Source organism: Trachemys scripta, chromosome 6, assembly GCF_013100865.1.
Source record: "Trachemys scripta elegans isolate TJP31775 chromosome 6, CAS_Tse_1.0, whole genome shotgun sequence".
In the NCBI taxonomy this organism is placed as follows: Eukaryota; Metazoa; Chordata; order Testudines; family Emydidae; genus Trachemys; species Trachemys scripta.
The window spans coordinates 14,268,914-14,291,725 of NC_048303.1; the positions used below are offsets into that span (position 1 = coordinate 14,268,914).

At 41.1% G+C, this 22,812-nt stretch overlaps 1 protein-coding gene across 1 annotated transcript in view; it reads left to right on the plus strand.

Moving 5' to 3' along the window:
- The window catches only part of ME2 (malic enzyme 2), a 40,978-nt gene that overhangs the window by 17,462 nt on the left and 704 nt on the right, over positions 1 to 22,812 (plus strand). Inside the window, exons 3-15 of the mRNA XM_034774252.1 lie at positions 5,161 to 5,294; positions 7,208 to 7,357; positions 8,139 to 8,214; positions 9,141 to 9,302; positions 10,630 to 10,733; positions 11,138 to 11,247; positions 11,358 to 11,455; positions 11,884 to 11,997; positions 12,085 to 12,199; positions 13,523 to 13,665; positions 18,265 to 18,367; positions 19,215 to 19,285; positions 20,653 to 20,751. Of these exons, the coding sequence (XP_034630143.1) occupies positions 5,161 to 5,294; positions 7,208 to 7,357; positions 8,139 to 8,214; positions 9,141 to 9,302; positions 10,630 to 10,733; positions 11,138 to 11,247; positions 11,358 to 11,455; positions 11,884 to 11,997; positions 12,085 to 12,199; positions 13,523 to 13,665; positions 18,265 to 18,367; positions 19,215 to 19,285; positions 20,653 to 20,751 (1,479 nt within the window). The remainder of the gene's footprint in view (positions 1 to 5,160; positions 5,295 to 7,207; positions 7,358 to 8,138; positions 8,215 to 9,140; positions 9,303 to 10,629; positions 10,734 to 11,137; positions 11,248 to 11,357; positions 11,456 to 11,883; positions 11,998 to 12,084; positions 12,200 to 13,522; positions 13,666 to 18,264; positions 18,368 to 19,214; positions 19,286 to 20,652; positions 20,752 to 22,812) is intronic.

A 22,812-nucleotide genomic window follows, 5' to 3' on the forward strand; every position in this document is an offset into this window, starting at 1 on the left:
ATCTAGTCCAACCCCCTGCTCAAAGCAGGACCAATTCCCAGCTAAATCATCCCAGCCAGGGCTTTGTCAAGCCGGGCCTTAAAAACCTCCAAGGAAGGAGACTCCACCACCTCCCTAGGTAACGCATTCCAGTGTTTCACCACCCTCCTAGTGAAATAGTTTTTCCTGATATCCAACCTGGACCTCCCCCACTGCAACTTGAGACCATTGCTCCTTGTTCTGTCATCTGCCACCACTGAGAACAGCCGAGCTCCATCCTCTTTGGAACCCCCCTTCAGGTAGTTGAAGGCTGCTATCAAATCCCCCCTCATTCTTCTCTTCTGGAGACTAAACAATCCCAGTTCTCTCAGCCTCTCCTCATAAGTCATGTGCTCCAGACCCCTAATCATTTTTGTTGCCCTCCGCTGGACTCTTTCCAATTTTTCCACATCCTTCTTGTAGTGTGGGGCCCAAAACTGGACACAGTATTCCAGATGAGGCCTCACCAATGTCGAATAAAGGGGAACGATCACGTTCCTCGATCTGCTGGCAATGCCCCTACTTATACAGCCCAAAATGCCGTTAGCCTTCTTGGCAACAAGAGCACACTGTTGACTCATATCCAGCTTCTCGTCCACTGTGACCCCTAGGTCCTTTTCAGCAGAACTGCTACCTAGCCATTCGGTCCCTAGTCTGTAGCAGTGCATGGGATTCTTCCGTCCTAAGTGCAGGACTCTGCACTTGTCCTTGTTGAACCTCATCAGGTTTTTTTCTGCCCAATCCTCTAATTTGTCTAGGTCCCTCTGTATCCGATCCCTACCCTCTAGTGTATCTACCACGCCTCCTAGTTTAGTGTCATCTGCAAACTTGCTGAGAGTGCAGTCCACACCATCCTCCAGATCATTAATAAAGATATTAAACAAAACCGGCCCCAGGACCGACCCTTGGGGCACTCCACTTGAAACCGGCTGCCAACTAGACATGGAGCCATTGATCACTACCCGTTGAGCCCGACGATCTAGCCAGCTTTCTATCCACCTTACAGTCCATTCATCCAGCCCATACTTCTTTAACTTGGTGGCAAGAATACTGTGGGAGACCGTATCAAAAGCTTTGCTAAAGTCAAGAAATAACACATCCACTGCTTTCCCCTCATCCACAGAGCCAGTTATCTCATCATAGAAGGCAATTAGGTTAGTCAGGCACGACTTCCCCTTCGTGAATCCATGCTGACTGTTCCTGATCACTTTCCTCTCCTCTAAATGTTTCATAATTGATTCCTTGAGGACCTGCTCCATAATTTTTCCAGGGACTGAGGTGAGGCTGACTGGCCTGTAGTTCCCCGGATCCTCCTTCTTCCCTTTTTTAAAGATGGGCACTACATTAGCCTTTTTCCAGTCATCTGGGACCTCCCCCGATCGCCATGAGTTTTCAAAAATAATGGCTAATGGCTCTGCAATCTCACCCGCCAACTCCTTTAGCACCCTCGGATGCAGCGCATCCGGCCCCATGGACTTGTGCACGTCCAGTTTTTCTAAATAGTCCCGAACCACTTCTTTCTCCACAGAGGGCTGGTCACCTTCTCCCCATGCTGTACTGCCCAGTGCAGCAATCTGGGAGCTGACCTTGTGCGTGAAGACAGAGGCAAAAAAATCATTGAGTACATTAGCTTTTTCCACATCGTCGGTCACTAGGTTGCCTCCCTCATTCAGTAAGGGGCCCACACTTTCCTTGATTTTCTTCTTGTTGCTAACATACCTGAAGAAACCTTTCTTGTTACTCTTAACATCTCTTGCTAACTGCAACTCCAAGTGTGATTTGGCCTTCCTGATTTCACTCCTGCACGCCTGAGCAATATTTTTATACTCCTCCCTGGTCATTTGTCCAATCTTCCACTTCTTATAAGCCTCTTTTTTGCATTTAAGATCAGCAAGGATTTCACTGTTTAGCCAAGCTGGTCGCCTGCCATATTTACTATTCTTTCTACACATCGGGATGGTTTGTTCCTGCAACCTCAATAAGGATTCTTTAAAATACAGCCAGCTCTCCTGGACCCCTTTGCCCTTCATGTTATTCTCCCAGGGGATCCTGCCCATCTGTTCCCTGAGGGAGTCAAAGTCTGCTTTTCTGAAGTCCAGGGTCCATATTCTGCTGCTCTCCTTTCTTCCTTGTGTCAGGATCCTGAACTCGACCATCTCATGGTCACTGCCTCCCAGGTTCCCATCCACTTTTGCTTCCCCTACTAGTTCTTCCCTGTTTGTGAGCAGCAGGTCAAGAAAAGCTTTGCCCCTAGTTGGTTCCTCCAGCACTTGCACCAGGAAATTGTCCCCTACGCTTTCCAAAAATTTCCTGGATTGCCTGTGCACCGCTGTATTGCTCTCCCAGCAGATATCAGGGTGATTAAAGTCTCCCATGAGAACCAGGGCCTGTGATCTAGCAACTTCTGCTAGTTGCCAGAAGAAAGCCTCGTCCACCTCATCCCCCTGGTCTGGTGGTCTATAGCAGACTCCAACCACGACATCACCCTTGTTGCTCACACTTCTCAACTTTATCCAGAGACTCTCAGGTTTTTCTGCAGTGTCATACCGGAGCTCTGAGCAGTCATACTCCTCTCTTACATACAACGCAACTCCCCCACCTTTTCTGCCCTGCCTGTCCTTCCTGAACAGTTTATATCCATCCATGACAGTACTCCAGTCATGTGAGTTATCCCACCAAGTTTCTGTTATTCCAATCACATCATAGTTCCCTGACTGTGCCAGGACTTCCAGTTCTCCCTGCTTGTTTCCCAGGCTTCTTGCATTTGTGTATAGGCACTTAAGATAACTCAATGATCGTCCCTCTTTCTCAGCATGAGACAGGAGTCCTCCCCTCTTGCGCTCTCCTGCTTGTGCTTCCTCCCAGGATCCCATTTCCCCACTTACCTCAGGGCTTTGGTCTCCTTCCCCCGGTGAACCTAGTTTAAAGCCCTCCTCACTAGGTTAGCCAGCCTGCTGGCGAAGATGCTCTTCCCTTTCTTCGTTAGGTGGAGCCCGTCTCTGCCTAGCACTCCTTCTTCTTGGAACACCATCCCATGGTCGAAGAATCCAAAGCCTTCTCTCCGACACCACCTGCGTAGCCATTCGTTGACTTCCACGATTCGACGGTCTCTACCACGGCCTTTTCCTTGCACAGGGAGGATGGACGAGAACACCACTTGCGCCTCAAACTCCTTTATCCTTCTTCCCAGAGCCACGTAGTCTGCAGTGATCCGCTCAAGGTCATTCTTGGCAGTATCATTGGTGCCCACGTGGAGAAGCAGGAAGGGGTAGCGATCCGAGGGCTTGATGAGTCTCGGCAGTCTCTCCGTCACATCGTGTATCCTAGCTCCTGGCAAGCAGCAGACCTCTCGGTTTTCCCGGTCAGGGCGGCAGATAGATGACTCAGTCCCCCTGAGGAGGGAGTCCCCGACCACCACCACCCTCCTCCTCCTCTTGGGAGTGGTGGTCGTGGAACCCCCATCCCTAGGACAGTGCATCTTTTGCCTTCCAATCGGTGGAGTCTCCTTCTGCTCCCTTCCCTCAGATGGGCCATCTAGTCCACTCTCCGCATTAGCACCTGTAGAGAGAACATGGAAACGATTGCTCACCTGTATCTCCATTGCTGGTGCATGGACGCTCCTCTTTCTCCTTCTGGAGGTCACATGCTGCCAAACCTCCTCACAATCCTTCTGTCCCTGCTGCGCCTGCTCTGAATCTTCAGAACATTGTGGCCGTAGAAGCATCTCCTGACGTCTGTCCAGGAAATCTTCATTTTCCCTTATGCAACGCAGAGTCGATACTTGTTTCTCCAGCCCTCGAACCTTCTCCTCCAATATGGAGACCAGCTTGCACTTTGTACAGACAAAGTCGCTTCTGTCCTGCGGAAGAAAGACAAACATGGCACAACCTGTGCAGGTTACAACAGCTGATCGCTCACCTTCCATATCACCGTCCTCTTAGGAGCTTCCTCAACTGTTGCAGGAACTACTCGGAGAAACCTGCAGATGAAAGCCTCAGTGTGCTCTCCTCTCGGACAGCTCCCAGGCAAACTCCCGCTGTTAGCCTCTGCTGTTCGCCGCTCAGCTGGTTCGCTGCTGACTGCCCTTATATACCAGTCAGGCCCACTCAAGGCCCAGCTGGAACAAAGCACTCCCAATTCACACTTTTCAAACAAACAAGCAAGCAATCAAGCACACGGTCAAACTGACCAACTGTCCCAGCAGCAGACACTCAGATACTCACCAACACAGCCCCCCTAATGCAGCACTTAGCGTACCTCCTCTCGGACAGCTCCCAGGCAAACTCCCGCTGTTAGCCAGTAAACCAGTAAACCAGTAAAGGTTCTCTCAACAAAATATCAGGAAGATCAATTACTTGTAAAGAAGTAAAATATATTAGGACTCCTAGATATTTGTATTTATCTGAGATTAGTACAATTAAGGATATTTAGAATCTCTCTCTTTTTTTTTTTTTTTTTTTTTTTACCCTTCATAAACTTAATTTGTTACAATTGATGGAGGAGGCTAAAGCTTTTTTTGTAGTAGGAGATTACAGTTGAAGAGATTAAGAGATCAGTTTTATCCTTAACTAAAAGGAAGGCTTCAGGTTCCGATGCTATCTATCCCAACAGAGGTCTGAGGGCACTGCAAATAACTTTTTTGGCTGGATAGATTATCAGAAGTGTGTAGGGAAATGTTCCAAACAGAGATATTCAAAAGGAACATTTCAAGAAGCAAATATCACTTGAGTGTTAAAACCTAGCATATCTCCAAAGGAATCTCCATCTGGATATAATCCAATTTTAAAGGCAGAAATGTGCTCTGGAGGAAGATCTATATGCTGATGATTAAAGCACAGGAAGTCAGGAGATCTGGGTTCTGTCTGTTTGTGCCACTGATTTAAATGATTTGCCCAAAAACTCACTACTGCTCTATGCCTCAGTTTCCTCAACTGTAAAGTAGGAATACGAATTCCTTCTTCCCAGTGTCATGAGGCTTAATTCATTAATATTTGTGAGGTGCTTAGAAATGGTAGTGATGGGCATCAGAGAAATGGATAGTCATAAATATAGATACATGTTATTTTGTTTAAAATTTACTACTTTAGCTGTCAAAAAGATAAATAGTAAAATAAACTAACCTTTCCCCCTTTTTGTTTACAGGGCATGGCCTTTACATTACAGGAAAGACAAATGCTTGGGCTCCAAGGACTTTTACCTCCTAAAATAGAGACACAAGACATTCAAGCCTTACGCTTCCATAAGAATTTGGCAAAAATGAGTGACCCCTTGGAAAAGTAAGAATTAATCAGTATTTTTCTTACCTATGTGTAGTGCAAGCTTAAAAAGACTCTGAGAAAATCTGATTTATTATAATATCAAGGCAGATCTTTTGCATCCAGAGGATTTTGTAATTGGCAGATATTTTTTTAAAATTAACGCAAACTGTATTTATCACCCGGACTTGTGCAGCTAACTAGGTTTTATATTGATTTAAAGGAGGACATTTGTGTTACTCCACAGTTGTGATGTGATGTGAAAAAGACTAGGACTGCAGGATCGGGCCGTAGCATTATAGCATATTGGCAGAAACATTACTGTTATGTTTCTGGCAGCCTTTCTGTTGCACTTTAGGAGTTTATAATATGGATGAGTTGAGTGTCAGGTTCTCCAAATCTAGATATATAATTTTTCAGATTTTTGTAGAGCTGCCCAGGAAAAAAATGTGGAGAAAGAAAATCAATTTAGGACTTAAAAATCAGACAGGATCAATACAAAAGTATTTAATTTTATCTTTTTATATAAATATATATATATATATATTAACTTATGACTAGAGGGAAACAAAAGATTTTTTTTAACGTTTATGGGGCACTTAATGATTAATCCTCTGGTGTGTCTTTTCTTATTTTGAACTCTCTAGCCTAGAAAATACTTTATTTTTTTTTTTTTTTTAAGGATGCTCCTGTTGGCTGCAATAGCTTGATGTTTTTATCATATTATTATTGACTTATGTTAGAATGTAATGTCCTACAAGCCAGTGAGTGGAAAGCTAGAATGATTTGGGGTTTATCACTGATTTACATCAGTGATTTACATTATGGGGGGGGAGGGATAGCTCAGTGGTTTGAGCATTGGCCTGCTAAACCCAGGGTTGTGAGTTCAATCTGGGATCTGGGGTAAAATCAGTACTTGGTCTTGCTAGTGAAGGCAGGGGGCTGAACTCGATGACCTTTTGGGGTCCCTTCCAGTTCTATGAGATAAGTATATCTCCATATATATACACATTAGGACCACATCAATATTCCTACCGCAGTCCACTGATGATAGAACAAAGTAACTTGAGTCAGTATCACATAGCCTGTTGGAATGGAGCAATGAAATAGTTTCCATTAGGAATACTTCTGGGACTGCTCTACTGTAAACCAATGGCCCAAAATGAATGCTTAATGAATCTCTTTTGAATCTGCATTGTAATAGAGAAAACAAAGATTCAAGAGTTTATTTTTTAATATTTAAAATCTATGGTGTTTGCAGAATCAGACTCCTAATTAACTGCATTAATTTTATATTTTTGTATTCCAACTTCTCTTTTGACCTCAGAAGGCTATAGAAAGACATCTGGAGAATGCTACTCTATTTCTATTCTAACCTATGAACATTACAATTTATATCTTAAAACCAAAATGCATTTTCAGTCACTGTATTAGAAAAAAAATTAAATGTTTCTTTTGCACAATTAAATGTCTATCCACTCATTTGTTTATCGTAGGACCCAGATGAGATTCTGGTTAGTGTTCAAAAATTCTCAGTGTAGGAACTTTTCATTTAGAAAAGAACGAAGTTAGGAAATCCTAACATTAAAAACCTCACGTAAAGTAATCAACCTTTAAACTGCAAATCAGTTGTGGCAGGGGGCAGAGGGAGGTAGGAATGATCTCCTATCATAGTGTACATCCATAGGTTGGTGTGCTATCACACACAGTACAGTACACCCAGTATTTTTATTTAGACTTTGCCATTGTTTAATTCTATATTCTCCAGTTTACATCAATTTCTCAAGGCCAGGGTTGAGTCGGGGAAGGAAATGCAAAATCTAAAGCAAATTGGTTTATGCCTCGGCATTTCACGCTGTATGTTTCTAGTTTAGATAGATGCAAACCATTTTAAGCTAATTCTTCTTTTGCCTTGTTTTCCTGTTTGATTACAGGTATATCTACATAATGGGAATCCAAGAGAGAAATGAAAAGTTATTCTACAGGATATTACAAGATGATATCGAGAGATTAATGCCAATAGTATATACACCAACAGTAGGTCTAGCCTGTTCCCAATATGGACATATCTTTAGGAGACCAAAGTAAGGACAGTCATTTTATTTTTGAAATGAGTGCAAGTAATTTTCTTAAGTATGATTTTTATTTCTACTGTAATTCAGAATTTATATGGAACACTTTCACTTGCATATTTTGGCACATGGAAAGTAAAAGGCTGGATCCTTGGCTGTGGCTAAGGAGTGCACAGTTCAGCAAAGGCAGCACAAAGCTCACCTTTCCATTCCTCTGATCCTGGGCCAGATGTTTGCTAGGCTGGGCCAGTCCCCCAGTGTAACTTAGAGCTGCCTAAAAGCAGCTCTGAGTTATGCCAGTGGTTGATATGGCAGCCAGAGATCAGTGGGACATAAAGACGCTCTGGACATGCCCCTTTCTTCCAGCCACACCCCTGCACTACCAGCAGGGAAGGGGGTAACATAAGAACTGTTGCAGGAGTTCTATACTGATCTGTCATCCCTGGGGGAAGGGGGGGGGGGGGGGTTCTGCCATGGCTGCTGACACTAGCTTTAGGGCCGCTTTGCCTGGTGGTGTGACTCAAACTGACTCATGGCAGTACAGAATCCAGGTCATCTTATGAACAACTGTATGACTCTACATTTATCTTTTTAATCTAGTATGTTATCTTGGTTGCGTAGACTTAGTTATAACTGTCATTCATTGTCTCTTTTATATTCTTTTGTGTAAGCAATTGCAAAACTTGTAATTAATTAGCACCAGAAATGTAGTCTTTAAAACCTTGTTTTGCAAAGCAGATTTGAAGTTTTAATTATCGAGTATAAAAGTGTTTCCATTCTGATTTTGTTTCAGAGGATTATTTATTTCTATCTCAGACAGAGGTCATATTAGGTCAATTGTGGACAACTGGCCAGAAACTGATGTTAAGGTATTACCACCACAACACTCCTTTTTTCTAATTGTCTTTTCTTTTTGAATCCCAACTCATCTTTTAAAAAAGTGGATAGTTTTATTGAGAGACATGCTGATGCTAAATAATGCATGCATGGCAATTGTATGAGAATGACAGCTGTATATAGTTTATAACAGTTCTGCACAGATGTGTGGGGTTGTGCCCTAAATCCAAGCTTATAGTTCAAGACCTACAGCATGAAAGCTGCAGATCGACAGTGTTTCTTTCCTATGCCAATTGTGATCATCACAATATAGAATAAAAGTTACAAAACGCTTTTTTCTTAACAGTTCTATCTGGAGAGGATTTTGAGGTTTGTTTCTTAACAAGCCTGTCTTTCTCTGAATTACCCACTGTTGCTGTTTTAGGGTAAGATAGAACTGGGAGTTGGGAAACCTGGGTTCTATTCCTAGCTCTGCCACAAACTTCCTGTATGACCGTGAACAAAACACTTGGAGTCTATGACTCTGTTTCCCCGTCTTTAACGTTGAGATAAAAACACTAAATTTGAAGAAATGTTCTGAGGTTAAATTCATTAAAGTTACTGGAAAGTATTTTGAGATCCTCAGTGGAAATGCAAAGTCTATTTACAATGGTAGTACTTAAAAACTTGTCAGCAGCTCTAGATAACTAAGTAATTATTTGCAGCAAGATAGGTGATTCCTGTGGTCACTTTAGGCAAGTACAGGGAACACTGCTGATACTAATGTATCCTTGTCTATTTCCTCTTAGGTAAAATTAGCTAGTCCTTAAGTATTGCCACTAGAGACAATAAATTCTTTGCAAGCTATTCTTAATTTGTTTTAATGGTTAATTTTGCCAAGAAAAATGTATGCAATATTGCTTTATCCTTTATGTCCATGACTATCAAAGTTTACCTTTAATCTTTGTGTAATTTTAAGGCTGTTGTAGTAACTGATGGAGAGAGAATATTAGGTCTTGGAGATCTGGGTGTCTATGGAATGGGAATTCCTGTAGGAAAACTATGTTTGTATACAGCATGTGCTGGAATACGGCCAGATAAATGCCTGCCTGTATGTATCGACGTTGGAACTGACAATCTAGTAAGTTAAACTGTATTTTGCCTGCCATAAAGAAATCACTAATATATATTAGTACTATAAGAAGGTGTATGTATCTGAGTGAGTACTCTGTGTTAAGATTGAATCATCTTGTGTAATATTAAGTAGTTTGGAATTAATTTAAAGCTGAATATTAATATCTGAGACTCCCCAGCTATGTATATAAAGTTAAGTGGTGCATTTGGACTGTTACTTAAATGCTGATCTCGACTGCAAAGCAATGGGAAAAGGTGACCTGATTTTTAAGCTGCTGGAAGAGCGAACCAGATTTGTTAAAGCATTATTACTCTGAATATTGATTCGTCCCATTGTAAGGACAGTGATGTAATGTTTTCAGGTAACAGTTGATATTTATCTACCCTCAGAACTTGTTCCTTTATGTGTGCGGCTATGTAGCATAGTGTTCCCAGTGTAGTATTGTTGTCTATTTTATTTATATTGCAGAAATACTCCAGCAGGGACAGGACTTCCTTGTTGCTAACCATTGTGCAAGCATATAGGAAGACACAGTCCCTGCCCTGAAGAGTTTCCAGTTAGATCCTGTTAGACCTTTTTTGTTTCAGGAGGATGGATTCACTATAGGCAAAATCAAACAATACTCCAATGCCTTAGCAAATAATTTGTATTTAACTACTAACAAAACTACGAAAAGAGAGAATTTAATATCTCTCCCAATTAAGCATCTGGAAGGAGACTGACAAAGGCACAAATAGGAGCTAACTAACCTTTGTGCCTTTGAAAATTTACCCCCTTTTTCTTTTCATCTTATTTTACTTCCCGATTGTATTTTTAAAAGAAAATGTCTCCTCTGTTCCTGTGAATTTCATTTTAACCAGTTTTCCAAGATTCCTAATTCCAGCCCCGCCCCCAAGTTTCTTTTCACAAACATTTTAGACCCACTCATGTCCAGTTAAGTTGCAAGCTCAATTAGACATGAAGCATTCTCATCAAAGGCAGCTAGAATTCAAGTTTGTGAAAGTGATGGAGTTGGGGAGAAAGCAGAGGGAGAAATAGAAAGGGAGCAAAAAATGGTGGGTGACTGCTAGAAAATCCAGAGAATTGCCACCAATACCTAGGATTTCTGCAGTATTTGCTCCATTGTCTGCAGAATCAAAGAATTCCTGGCTCCCTTACTATGGCTAGCTAGAAATTCAACTGTGAAAATATTCCCGGAAGGAAAGATAGCTGAAATCCTTCTCAGTATCTTATCTCTGGGTAGTGAGTGAAATATGTCACTTAGAACTTTGGAGGGTGTATATTTAGTGAATGAGTGATTTCATTCTGCTGCTATCTTTGGTTTATTTTATAGACCCTATTAAAAGATCCTTTTTACATGGGCCTGTACCAAAAAAGAGACCGCTCACAGCTTTATGATGACCTGATTGATGAGTTTATGGAAGCCATTACAGACAGGTATGGTACTGAATTGGTTACTCATAAATTTGTCAAGAAGTAGTGGGCCATGAGAAACATCACACAACTTCCTTTTCAAATGTCATATCGGGAGAGAATATAGTTGAGTGACTAGAGTATAGGATTATGAATCAGGAGACCTGAATTCTAGTCCTGGCTCTACCAGTCACTTTGTGTTTGACTTTGGGCACATCTCCTGTCCTCTGTGTTAAACATATATAAGACAGAGATAGCATTTAACCATTTCCAGGAAGAGCCCAAGGACTGCTTCTGGCCCTAAACAACTCTGTGTGTGTGTGTATATATAAGGACTGCTTCTGGCCCTAAACAGCTGTGTGTGTATATATAGGAATTTTTGATTTATTAATGTGTCAATTGATAAAATATCTTGCTGTATTCTTTAGGTACGGCCATAACACACTTATTCAGTTTGAAGACTTTGGGAATCATAACGCTTTCCGTTTTTTGAGGAAATACAGAGAGAAATATTGCACCTTCAATGATGACATTCAGGGTAAAATGTTCACTTCTGACTCTTGCTACATATGTGAAAACCTTCCCCCCAAAATATGTTCTGTCATGTCAATCTATTCAGCTCTCCTGAGAGTTTTATTTCCTTTGTAGGGACAGCTGCAGTGGCCTTAGCAGGAATGCTGGCAGCACAGAAGGTTGTTGGGAAAGCAATCACAGAGCATAAAGTTTTGTTTCTTGGAGCAGGAGAGGTGAGTTCTGCAATGGTCTCTAGTGCAATTAAAGTTAAATCCCATAGAACTGTAAAAAGGGATGTGGGTGTTTTTTGTGTTTTCTTACAGAACTCTGTATGCGAGAGGCCTACTGAACTGTATTGAAAGGAAATGCTTCTTTACAGAAGATCATTATTTATTTTGAAGTTTGGGTTTAACATTTACAAAAGGATAATTTTCAAGGGCCAGATTCTCACTTCACCCATACAGACATCATAAAGCAGATGGGCCCAGGCATACAATGGCAGGGTTTAGCCCCCAAAATTATGATTCCGCACGAGAGAGAGAGAGAGAGAAAGTAATTGTTAGTTCTTACCATATTGGAAGGAAATGTACCATGATTTTCTTAGAAAGTTAAACTGCTGGATGTTTCCTTTATTTTCAACTACTTGTTCTTTATCTGTCAGGCTGCTCTTGGAATTGCAAACCTCATCGTTATGGCTATGATGGAAAGTGGTATTTCTGCAGAGGAAGCATATAAGAAAATATGGATGTTTGATAAATATGGCCTGTTGGTTGAGGTGAGGGTCTGCCAGGCCTTTTGAATAACACAGTACACGTTGCCATTTCCTTTCCTTCTCACAATCAGAATCAACTTAAATCTTTAGGGCCGAGAACAAAAGGTAGACGCCAATCAAGAACCATTTACGCACCAACCCCCCGACCAGGTGCCAAAGACATTTGTAGATGCGGTGAATGTACTTCAGCCGTCAGCTATTATTGGTCAGTAAACTTATTTCAGACTCCTTAGATAATATACGTTGTTAATTTTATCTTGCTGTCACTGGGCCAGTTGCTGCTTTCACTTTTACCAGTGTACATATCGCATATATAACATATAGCATAACCCCGCATATGTCGATGGGGCTATTCTGCATTTGCACTGGGGTAAATGACAGCAGAATTTGGTCCACTGTTTTAAAATACGTATAAAATGCTTTTGGGACTCAGTGTATCATGTCTATAATACATACAGGCTCAGCTCTTTAGCTATGGCTGAGGAGCTCAAAGTGCAACTCAGGGGCATAGCCTTTTTTTGCTCCCCACTCCAATCCTGAGCTGGCTAGTCTGCTGGTGTAGCTTAGAACAGCCTACAGACTGGTCTGAGTTACACTGACTGCCAGTGGTCCAAAAGAACGATACTGCAACTGCGGATCAGTGAGAAATAGAGAAGATCCAGCTACTCCCATTTCTCTTGTCAGATTCCTACCCCAGCAGCTGGGCGAGAGATGGTGCAAGAACTGCTTTGCATACTTTGTGTCACCACGATACCCCCTATGCTGAAGTAATTTTTCCCGTGGCTAGCTACACTGACTTTTGAGCTAGTATCTGCCAGCAATTTGGTGCAAACCAGATGTTCTGCACCCCAGTCCTTGATCCCCAGTATTCATTGTGTGAGTATGTATGTATGTATGTATATGTTAATTATAACAACCCCTAGTAGCCACCACTATAGTTAAGGCTGCAAAATGGCTTCTGTTATAATACCATATATGGTTTTGGGCTGAGTCTTTGCCCCTGAGTGTGCGCACGTGTGTGTGTGTGTCTGAGTGTGCGTATTCATTTTTATGTATTTGTGCATATGTATGTCAAGTGTGTTAAACTGTTTGAGTTATAAAATGATTGTGGGGAGGAGGAATACCTTATTCTTAAGGCCCCTTCCCGCCTCATAAATAACTAAAAAATATCTGAGCTTTGAAAATTCAAGCGTACTGATTTGTAGTGTCTTCGCTGGGGTTGAATAGTGTAGGGTTTAAGTTTACAAAGCATTTCAAATTAGAGATGGAAAAAACCTTTTGGGTCATCTTGTGCATCTCCTGACAGTGCAAGATTGTTTCTCACAGCTCATTTTCTAGATACAGCTTGTTTTAATGAACGATTAATATTTATTCAAAGCCTTTTATTGGTTTTCCTGAGTGTGACTGACCTCAACAGTGATAATCTTGATTCACATCAGAAATAAATAAATACAGTGTAAACTTCTTGCAATCATTGTCCCATTTTACATGTATAACAGTAATTTTTGTATCTTTCAATTTATTTCAGGAGTTGCAGGGGCTGGCCGACTCTTTTCACATGATGTGATCAAAGCCATGGGTTCCATCAATGAAAGACCTATAATATTTGCACTAAGTAACCCTACAGTGAAAGCTGAATGCACTGCTGAGGAAGCTTATACATTAACAGAGGTACAAAGTGATGAAAAATGTCAATGCACATATATTGTTTTTCTCTGTAATGTAAGAGTGCAAAACCCCAACCATTTAAACTTGGAATTTCTCCGTGTAAAGAATACAACTGCTCATTATCTTCCAGTTTCAAATGCATATTTGTCTTAGTATAAATTAAAAAGCAGCTCCGATTTTAAATTATTACATTTGGCAGGCGATTAACTCATAATGAGGTCTAAATCTTGTTTCTGTTTTGACAACAATATTGAAGTGTAATAATTGGTTACTGAGAGTAACTTGTGTTTCTAACCTTGACTGACATTGTTTGAGACTATTTTTAGCTTTTGTTTTTAAAGAAACAGTTATTTTATGTAATAGTCATGCCAGAAGCCAGCTACAACCTGGAAACAGTTAATTAAACAGTTTTTATTTAACATTGAATCAGGTCCTCAGAACACGGAATGTCTTTGCTTGTCTTGTACAGCCCAAGGATCATACTCGGCACTTAATTTCCTAATATTTGAATTGCTCAGAACATTTAAAATTATGCATAGCGGACTGATTCTGATCTCTCTCACTCTGGATTTACACCCCAGTGTAATTCCACTGATTTCAGTGCTGTTACAGCTAACTTAGCCCAATGTGAGTGAGCTCAGGCCCAGTATTGGCATTTAGTAAACGAAAACCCAATAAAACCTTTCTCCCTCTGCACAGTTTTTAAGCAGTGTGCACATAAGACTGTTTTTTGGTTTGAAGAGATTGGCAGAGGGGGAAGAGATAGGGGAGAAAAAGCAGAGGTAGAGTGGGCTGTAGTAGTTTTGAGCTGGCCTGCAAAACCATTTTTTGTCATGCCTCCCACTTAAATCCTTTTGACTCCTGTCCTGTAGGATCTCACCACTATCCACAGGGCTAGCATGGGGACTTTAGAAGCAGGGTGGTTAGTGAAATGGTTCTTTGGAATACATCCCAACCTTAAGTGACTCATTTATGTAGAAGTGTGTGGGCAGGGATCTTTAGGTGCTTCCTGCTGCAGAAATGTGTATTTGTGGTTTGTTCCTTTCAGCATTGGTGATCATCACATTGGTCAACAGCGCTGTACATTTTAAGGCTAAAGGGCTTGAAACTTACCTCTCTCCCTTGCCTAACAAAGAAAGCTGAGATTCTCGTATAGCTTTGTAGTTCTCCCCCAGATCAGTGGGTCTGTAGTGGAGTCTTTGCAAGGGCAAAGGCCCACTCTAGTAAACGACAAAAGCCTCTGGACCAAATCTGCATTTTTGACTACTGTATTCCAGATTTCTACGACACCAGGGAACTCGTATGCAAGGTGTTTAGTACCTCAGGGCAATTAATTATTTGCATACTGGCTATTCCCCAGATGTTTATTAGGCAATATTTTGGTGAATAAAATATAATACTCAAAAATCACAGTTCAGATTGAAGGTAAACAGAAACAGATGATAGGGCCAGATCTTCTGCTGCTATAAATCAGTGTAGCTCCATTGATGTCTATAGGGGGTACTTATCCACATGTGATATGAATGAGGTTCTGTTTCTTACTTTAGAGAAGGTCTACACAACAACAGCTGTCTCCACGGAATCCCCCGTGTGTATGTAGAGTGCTGAAGTGCACTCTCTGGAACATTTTATCATTGTCCGTTTCCAACACAAGATAGTGCTGGATAGATCCAGGTGCAGTAGATCACTTTAAAGTGTTTTCACTTAGCTAAACACCACTGAAAGCAAGTCAGGCTGGTACTCAAAACAATTAGTCCTTGGTAGGTGGAGAGGGAATCTTTATTTTTCTCCAGGAGCTGCCTTCTATAGCGGCTGCCTTAATTTCTATTCATGATTTCCCATAATCTACCATTCACATGCATATGTTAAATGTGTTGTAATGTTAAGGTTGTGAAATATTACAGGTTAATGGAAAAAGGATTTTCATTTTTACAGTCCTCCAAATTTTATTTTTTCTAATACTTTTGGCAGTTTGTTTTCCCACCCAATATTATGTCCATTTTCAGAATAATTATTTCTCTGATGTTAGTACAGCCTCAGTTATCCAGAATTCACCATTATCTTAAGCAGGGTCATGTTCTCTGACACCTAATAATTACATAGAGAATTCCCTTTATTAGCCAAAACCTTGATTATCCAAAATTGCTCAGTGTTCCCCTTGTCATTTGACTAATAGTTTGTCTTGTAATTACTAATCCTCCACTCCCAGCCCTTTAAGTTTCTTGACTTCAGAAATGGCGTAACCATTATAAATGGGAAACTTTAAAATAACACTTAATGAGAGAGTCCATAGACAAACCTCTTAAGAGCAGGAAGAAACCATCAATAAACTCTTACTGCTTATTCTTGCATTTCCTACAAGAGTATGGTGATGTTTTGGTGCCCTCTGCTGCTTTTCAAGAAGTATTTTTTGTTTTTAGTTTACATCATCTTTTGACTCTGCCTTCACATGTACTTTGCTACCTACTCAAAAAGTCCATTACTGTGTGTATGTCCACAGGCTCAAACACAGTACCAGAGCTTTTGGCATACATGGTGATGTGTTCTCATGTGTGAGAGTGATATGGAGCTGTAAACTTTTAAATTTTATTATTTTCACAATTTTCATTAGTTTTCAGGTTTGAACGGGAACAGGGAGAGATGGCTTGACCATAGGGCAAGCAGATCTCACACTCAAATCTCTAGGCTACTTTTAATATTTCTTAATAATTAAAACCATCTTCATAGCAAGAAAGGATCAATTACATAACACATTCCTTGTAGAGGCCCTGATTCAGCAGAGCACTTAGGCTGTGGTCTCAATATGTGCTTATCAGCCTGTTGTCTCTTATCTTATATTTTACATTGTAAGTTCCTTGTGATAACAACCATCTTTTTGTCCTCTGTTTGTGTAGCATCTAGCACAGCAGGGCCTTGGCCAAGTCATTGATGAAAATATTGACTAGTATCTGTCCTGGGTCAGTACTGTTCAATACTTTCATTAATTACTTGGATGATGGAGTGGAGAGTATGCTTATAAAATTTGCGGGTGACTCCAAGCTGGGAGGGACTTTGAAGGGCAGGATTAAAATTCAAAATGATTTTGGCAAATTGGTCTGAAATCAGCAAGATGAAAATCTGGGATGTATTAACAGGAGTGTTGTATGTAAGACACTGGAGGTAATTGTCCCTCTCTGCTCTGCACTGGTGAGGCCTCACCTGGAGTGCTGAGAAAATGGGAGACAGTCCAAAGGAGAGCAACAAAAATGATAAAAAGTTTAGAAAACTTAACCTGTGAGGAAAGGTTAATAAAAACTGGGCATGGTTAGTCTTGAGAAAATAAAAATGAGAGGGGAACTGATCAGTGTTAACATATATTAAGGGCTGTTATAAGGAGGACTGTGTGCAATTATTCTCCACCTCCACTGATGGTAGGCCAAGAGGTAACAGGCTTAATCTGCAGCAAGGAAGATTTAGGTTAGATGTTAGGAAAACCTTTTTAACTACTGTATAAGGATAGTGAAACACTGGAATAGGCATCCAAGGGAGATTATGGAATCCTCGTCATCCAATGTTTCTCAAACTGAGGTCCCAACCCAAAAGGGAGTCGCAAGCCTATTGTAGGGAGGTTGTGGTATTGCCACCCTTACTTCTGCGCTGTTGCTGGTGGCGGTGCTGCCTTGAGAGCTAGATGGCATGATGTGGGAGGGGGAGGTCATCACAACCTGAATATTTTCAAAGAGGTCCCAACAAAAAAAGTTTGAGAACCCCTGACAAACACTTGTCGGGCATGGTCTAGGTTTACTTGGTCCTGCCTCAGTGCAAAGGGATGGACTAGATGAGCTGTCAAGATCCCTTCCAGCCGTACATTTCTATGACTAGTGCACCTAGGTGCTGCCACAGTACAAACAATAATTAATCATAATAACTTACTTTAATCATGTGATTAATCCCAACGGAAGGCTTTACTTACCTAGAGGGCTGTGTGCTATTAAGAGGAATTAAACAATTTAAACAAGTAGAAATCTTCCATTCCTTAGAAACCTGCATAGTTTGACGTGTATGCTTTCTACTTTTAGTTTCCTGATGTTTGTAACTCAGAAAGAAATCTTGCTAATATTTTTATCTCTTCCAGGCTGTTGTTCGGTGGGAGTTTTGGTTTTTGTGGGGATGGACTGTAGAGCTTTGATTCAGCAAGGCACTTGCATGGCCCTGACTTAAAGCATGTGAAAAAATTAGGCCCATGATTAAGTTCAGGAGTGGAGGAAGCTCCCTAAAAGTGTGGGGGCGGGGGCACCGGCGCCTGAACCATGCCACCTCCCCCCCCCCCAGCGTCTTCTCTTCTCCCTGAATCCCTGCCCCGGTGCTGCCTCTTCCCTGCCAAGACCCTGCCTCCCACTCGCTCCTCTCTGCCCCTTCCCCCCCACCCCCCGTTGTTCGCCCCTGTGGCTGGTAAAAAGTGATGGGGCCATGGTCCCCTGGCATCCCCTGTTCTGGCATCCCTGCTTAAATACCTTTACTGAATTGGGGCCTAGCTGATTGTGAGTGTGGTGTGGTAAGCCTCTCATTCATAGCGACTTTACGTAACGCAGACTCTGTGAATTACTCCCTCTTGTTTAACAGGGGCGGTGTTTGTTTGCCAGTGGCAGTCCGTTCGAGCATGTGGTTTTGAAAGATGGACGATCCTTCAAACCAGGCCAGGGAAACAATGCCTATATTTTTCCAGGTAGTATCGAGAATTCTGTTCTTCCACTTTAAGATTAGATTATTTCAGAGTTGTTACTAATACTGCAGCATTGCCTAGAGACCCTGCTCAGGACTGGGGCTCCGTTGTACAGACACACAGTAAGACACCTTCCCAGCCCTGAAGAGTTTAGTCTAGTTTAAGACAAGACTTAAGTGAGTACAATAAATAAATGGAGGCCGTTAAGGATATGTGATATGATGAGTGATCAGAATACATGGTGACATAGGCCGTCTGTGTGCACAATTAACAGGTTTCAGTTTGATTACTTTTTAGAAATATAAAGAACCAAGGCATATTATTGAAGACATTGCTTCCTTATGGCCACCTGCCAAAGTGTTTATTGTTTCTTGGCGGGGGGAGGAGGGGGTGGCTTTCGTAAAGATGCTGTTCTTCTAATTACTTTTGCACAGATAATAGTGCAAAAGAGGCATCATCAGATAATTTTTTTAAAACAAAACCTGTATTTTCCCCCCGCAAGTTGCACATTCTGGTATGTTCCTAGGACACCAGTAACTAGTCTTAAGAACTTGTGTTTTAACATTCAACTAAAATAAATATATGAACCAAGAGTTTTGCTCATTAACTAAAAAATATCCAGTGCAGCACTTGAGTGTTCCACCGTCTGTCTATGCTTATTAGCAAAATTAGCACTTCTCTCTCTCCTTTGCTGTGAATCTATTGGCACTTGACAGAGGAGGTTTAAAAAATCATATCCATAAATCTGAAACACTTTTTTATGGTTGTCTGCATTTCTTGCACCCTGTCAATGACGGGGCTGCACATTAAAAATGATTTTATCATAATATTATCAATAATTGTATTATAGGTGTGGCTCTGGCTGTAATCCTCAGCGGTGTTCGGCATATTAGTGATAAGGTCTTCCTTGAGGCTGCAAAGGTATGTGTTCAAACATAGATTATGGCTTTTGAAAGGTGAAATCAGTCACTTTGACATGATGGGCTGAGTTGGACTGACCAAACATTTTCCACTGAAATGGTTTTTCAGTAGAAAATTGGGTTTTGATTATCAATATTTTTTGTGAGAAATGTCTGCTCATGACAAAAATTTAATTTTTTTTGTCCAAAAATAGAGTACCTGAAATATGAAATATTTCAATTTGTAAATGCAGCTGCAGTGCCTCATGGGAATTGTAGTTTGGTTACCTTGTGTTCCCATTCTCCTCTATGGACTGTGCTCTCTGGCTGGACTACGTCTCTTGTGAGGCACCATAGCCAGGGATTCTGATGATGCACCACCTCCCTTCTCCAAAAGGGGAGACTGTGGTGCATCATGGGAGTTCAATGAGGGAGCTTGGCCTATGGAGGAGAATGGACACATGGGGCACTGTAGCAGCATTTCCAAATCAAAATATTTAACATTTTTGGCCAAAATATTTTGGTTCTCAAATTTCCAACAAAAAAAATCACATTTTCCACAAAGGTAGGGGAGAACCCCATTTATTGACCAGCTCTAGGGCTGATGTTCTTTTATCTCCCTACATTGCCATGTGTAGTCCAACTTTATGGACTTGATTCACCAGCAGGAGCCTCTGCACTTTAGGGGGGAAAAATGATCCATAAGATGGTTGGATGATGTTATTTGGAGAATTTGTAGCCAGGGCTTTTTAGGGTTGCCCGAGGGGAGAGTAGCTACAAGACAGAACAAAGATAGAAAGGAAAAACGTCTTAAACCCTGAAATACAGTGTGTGTGGTTTTTATTGTGTGGTTTTTCTTTTTTATTGGAAACATAGGAACAAAGAGGCTCTGTCCAATCTTTGTTGTAATTTCTGTTTCGTTCTTTCATGCACCTTCTGCAGCTTCTTTTGTCTGTCTGTTTGTTTTTCCATCTCCCCCTCTCCTTTTTATATTTACTTATCTATGTTGTTTTATTTGGATGTGAGTGGAATGATGGGATCCATCATTTTGTGCATCCATGTTAAATGGGCCAACCATGCAGTGCAGTGGCTTCCTTGTAATTTACCTATTTACTGTTGTTAACATTGAGATGTTGACACTTCAGCTGAGATGCTAAAAAATCTTAATAATAATAATGAGGGAGAGGCTTGTTGCTTTGGACACAGATTGCAGCATGCATCTTTACAGTAATTTTTGAGCCTTTGACTGACTTATACCAAGCACTTTTATATGTATTTCAGATAAACTTTCCAGTAAGAACTCACTAACACATTCCTCTGTTTGCAGCTTAGTGATGCATTGCCTCCTGAGAGGGGTCAATAAATTACTAATATTTGTTTTTAATACAGACATTGACAGACCAGTTGACTGATGAGGAACTTGCCCAAGGAAGACTTTATCCACCACTGTCCAACATCAAAGAAGTTTCTATTTGCATTGCTGTTAAAGTAAGTGGATAGCATTGGCCTATGCTAAAAGATATAATATACAGTGTATAAACTTCCCAAGCTCTGTAGCATGATATTTGGGACAAAAAAGAACAGTCTAGCGTTCAGGCTATTGATAAAAGTGCAAAGTACTACACTTAGGAAGGAAAAATCAACTGCATAAATATAAAATGGGGAATAGGTGACTAGGCAGCAGTAGTGCTGAAAAGGATTTGGGGGTTATAGAGGATCACAAATTGAATATGAGCCAACAATGTTGCAAAAAATGTCATTGTGGAATATAGTAACAGGAGTGTTGTATGTGAGACGTAAGAGGTAGTTGTCCCACTCTGTTCTGCACTGGTGAGACCTCAGCTGGAGTTTTATGCCAGTTTTGGGCATTTCACTTTTAAAAAGACGTTAACAAATTAGAGTCCAGAAGAGAGCAACAGAATAAGAGGTTTAGAAAACCTGACCTATGCGGAAAGGTCGAAAGAAGTGAGAAGGCCGAGGGGGGGGGGGGCTGGTAAGTCTTCAAATATGTAACGGGTTGTTATAATGAGGACAGCGATCAATGGTTCTCCACATCCATTGAGGATAGGACAAAAAGTAGTGAGCTTAGTTTGCAGCACGTGAGAGTTAGTTTAGGTTGCATATTAGCAAAAACTTCTAATTATAAGAACAGTTAAGCAATGGAACAGGTTATCTAGGGAGATTGTGGAATCCCCATCAATATTGGTTTTTAAGACAGGTTAGACAAACACTTCTCAGGGATGGCTTAAGTATACTTAATCATGCCCAGTGCGGTGTGATGAGAAAAGACCTCTTGAGATCCTGCTAGCCCTACATTTTTATGATTCTGCTATAATAAGGGAGATTTGTGAAATATTAGTTTATTTATATGCTGGTAATGATCACTAGCCAAAACTTTGTTCCTTTGATTTCTTTCATATCATTCCAGTTCTAGGTCCCTTAAAAGGTTCTGGTCCTTATTCTAGTCCTTTTAGGACTTTAGAAATGTTCCTTCCTCTAGCATAATCTATTGTAGTTGCCCATAAGGGATTCTCTAGCTTTTGAAACCCAGATTTGAACTCATGGGAACAGAGTAGTCTTGGTCAAGGGCCACCAGCTATGGAATTCATTGACACCAGAAGTTAAAATGAGCCCTAGCCATACACCCTTTAGGGCATATTGCGAGATTTTCTTTCAGCATGCCTTTGCCTAACTCATGAGTTGCAGAATGGTCCCATAAGTAACTGGCTTTAATTTGAGACAAGGAGGATAGTTTGTCATTCTCCTAGATGGTGTTGATGCTTTATGTAGCTCGTGGCTTCGTGGGTGCCCTAGAAGTGTGCATAATGATACTTTATCTGAACGTTAGATTTTGCTTTATGGCTGCATTCAAAGGGCGTGTTCCTACCTCAGCTGAAAGAATGCAAAGAAAAATACTTGATTATTGTGTATCAAACATTCTTTAGAGCAGTTAATTCCACTGCATAAGATGTCAAAAGTATCGTAGCAATCTTTTTAGTATATAAGATCTTCTGGAATCACTAATATGAGAGAGAGAGAGAGAGAGAGAGAATAAAAGTGCACTTCTTGTATTAAAAAAACAAATGTATTCTCCACTTTGAAAAGAACAGAAGTACTAAGGGACAAATCCTTCCCTTGTCTGCACTTCCCTAGGAATAGTGGCATATGTTTCTTGTGCGCCTCAAATTTTCCTCACCAGGCCAGGACTCAAGGGAGGGATCCAAGATGGGTGAGCATTCTGCTGCCTTCCAGAAGTAGAGTGCACCCCAGACCAGCACATTGCATATCCTGCAGGTCTGTAGCATATACACGAACTATCTGGGGAGCTGGCCAACCATGCCTTCTTAGGGACTTAGAGCACCAGCCAATACCTAAGCCAGGCCCCCTTTTTACACTCTCTTGTGAGCACTACAGTGAGACCCTGCCCTTTTCCTTGCATAGGGGATACTTGTAATAATGAGAGGTAAAAAAAAAATCAGAAGTGTGATTTTTATTTGACACTATCTGCTACCCTCGACTAATCCTTTTTAATACATCTAATTTCACTAG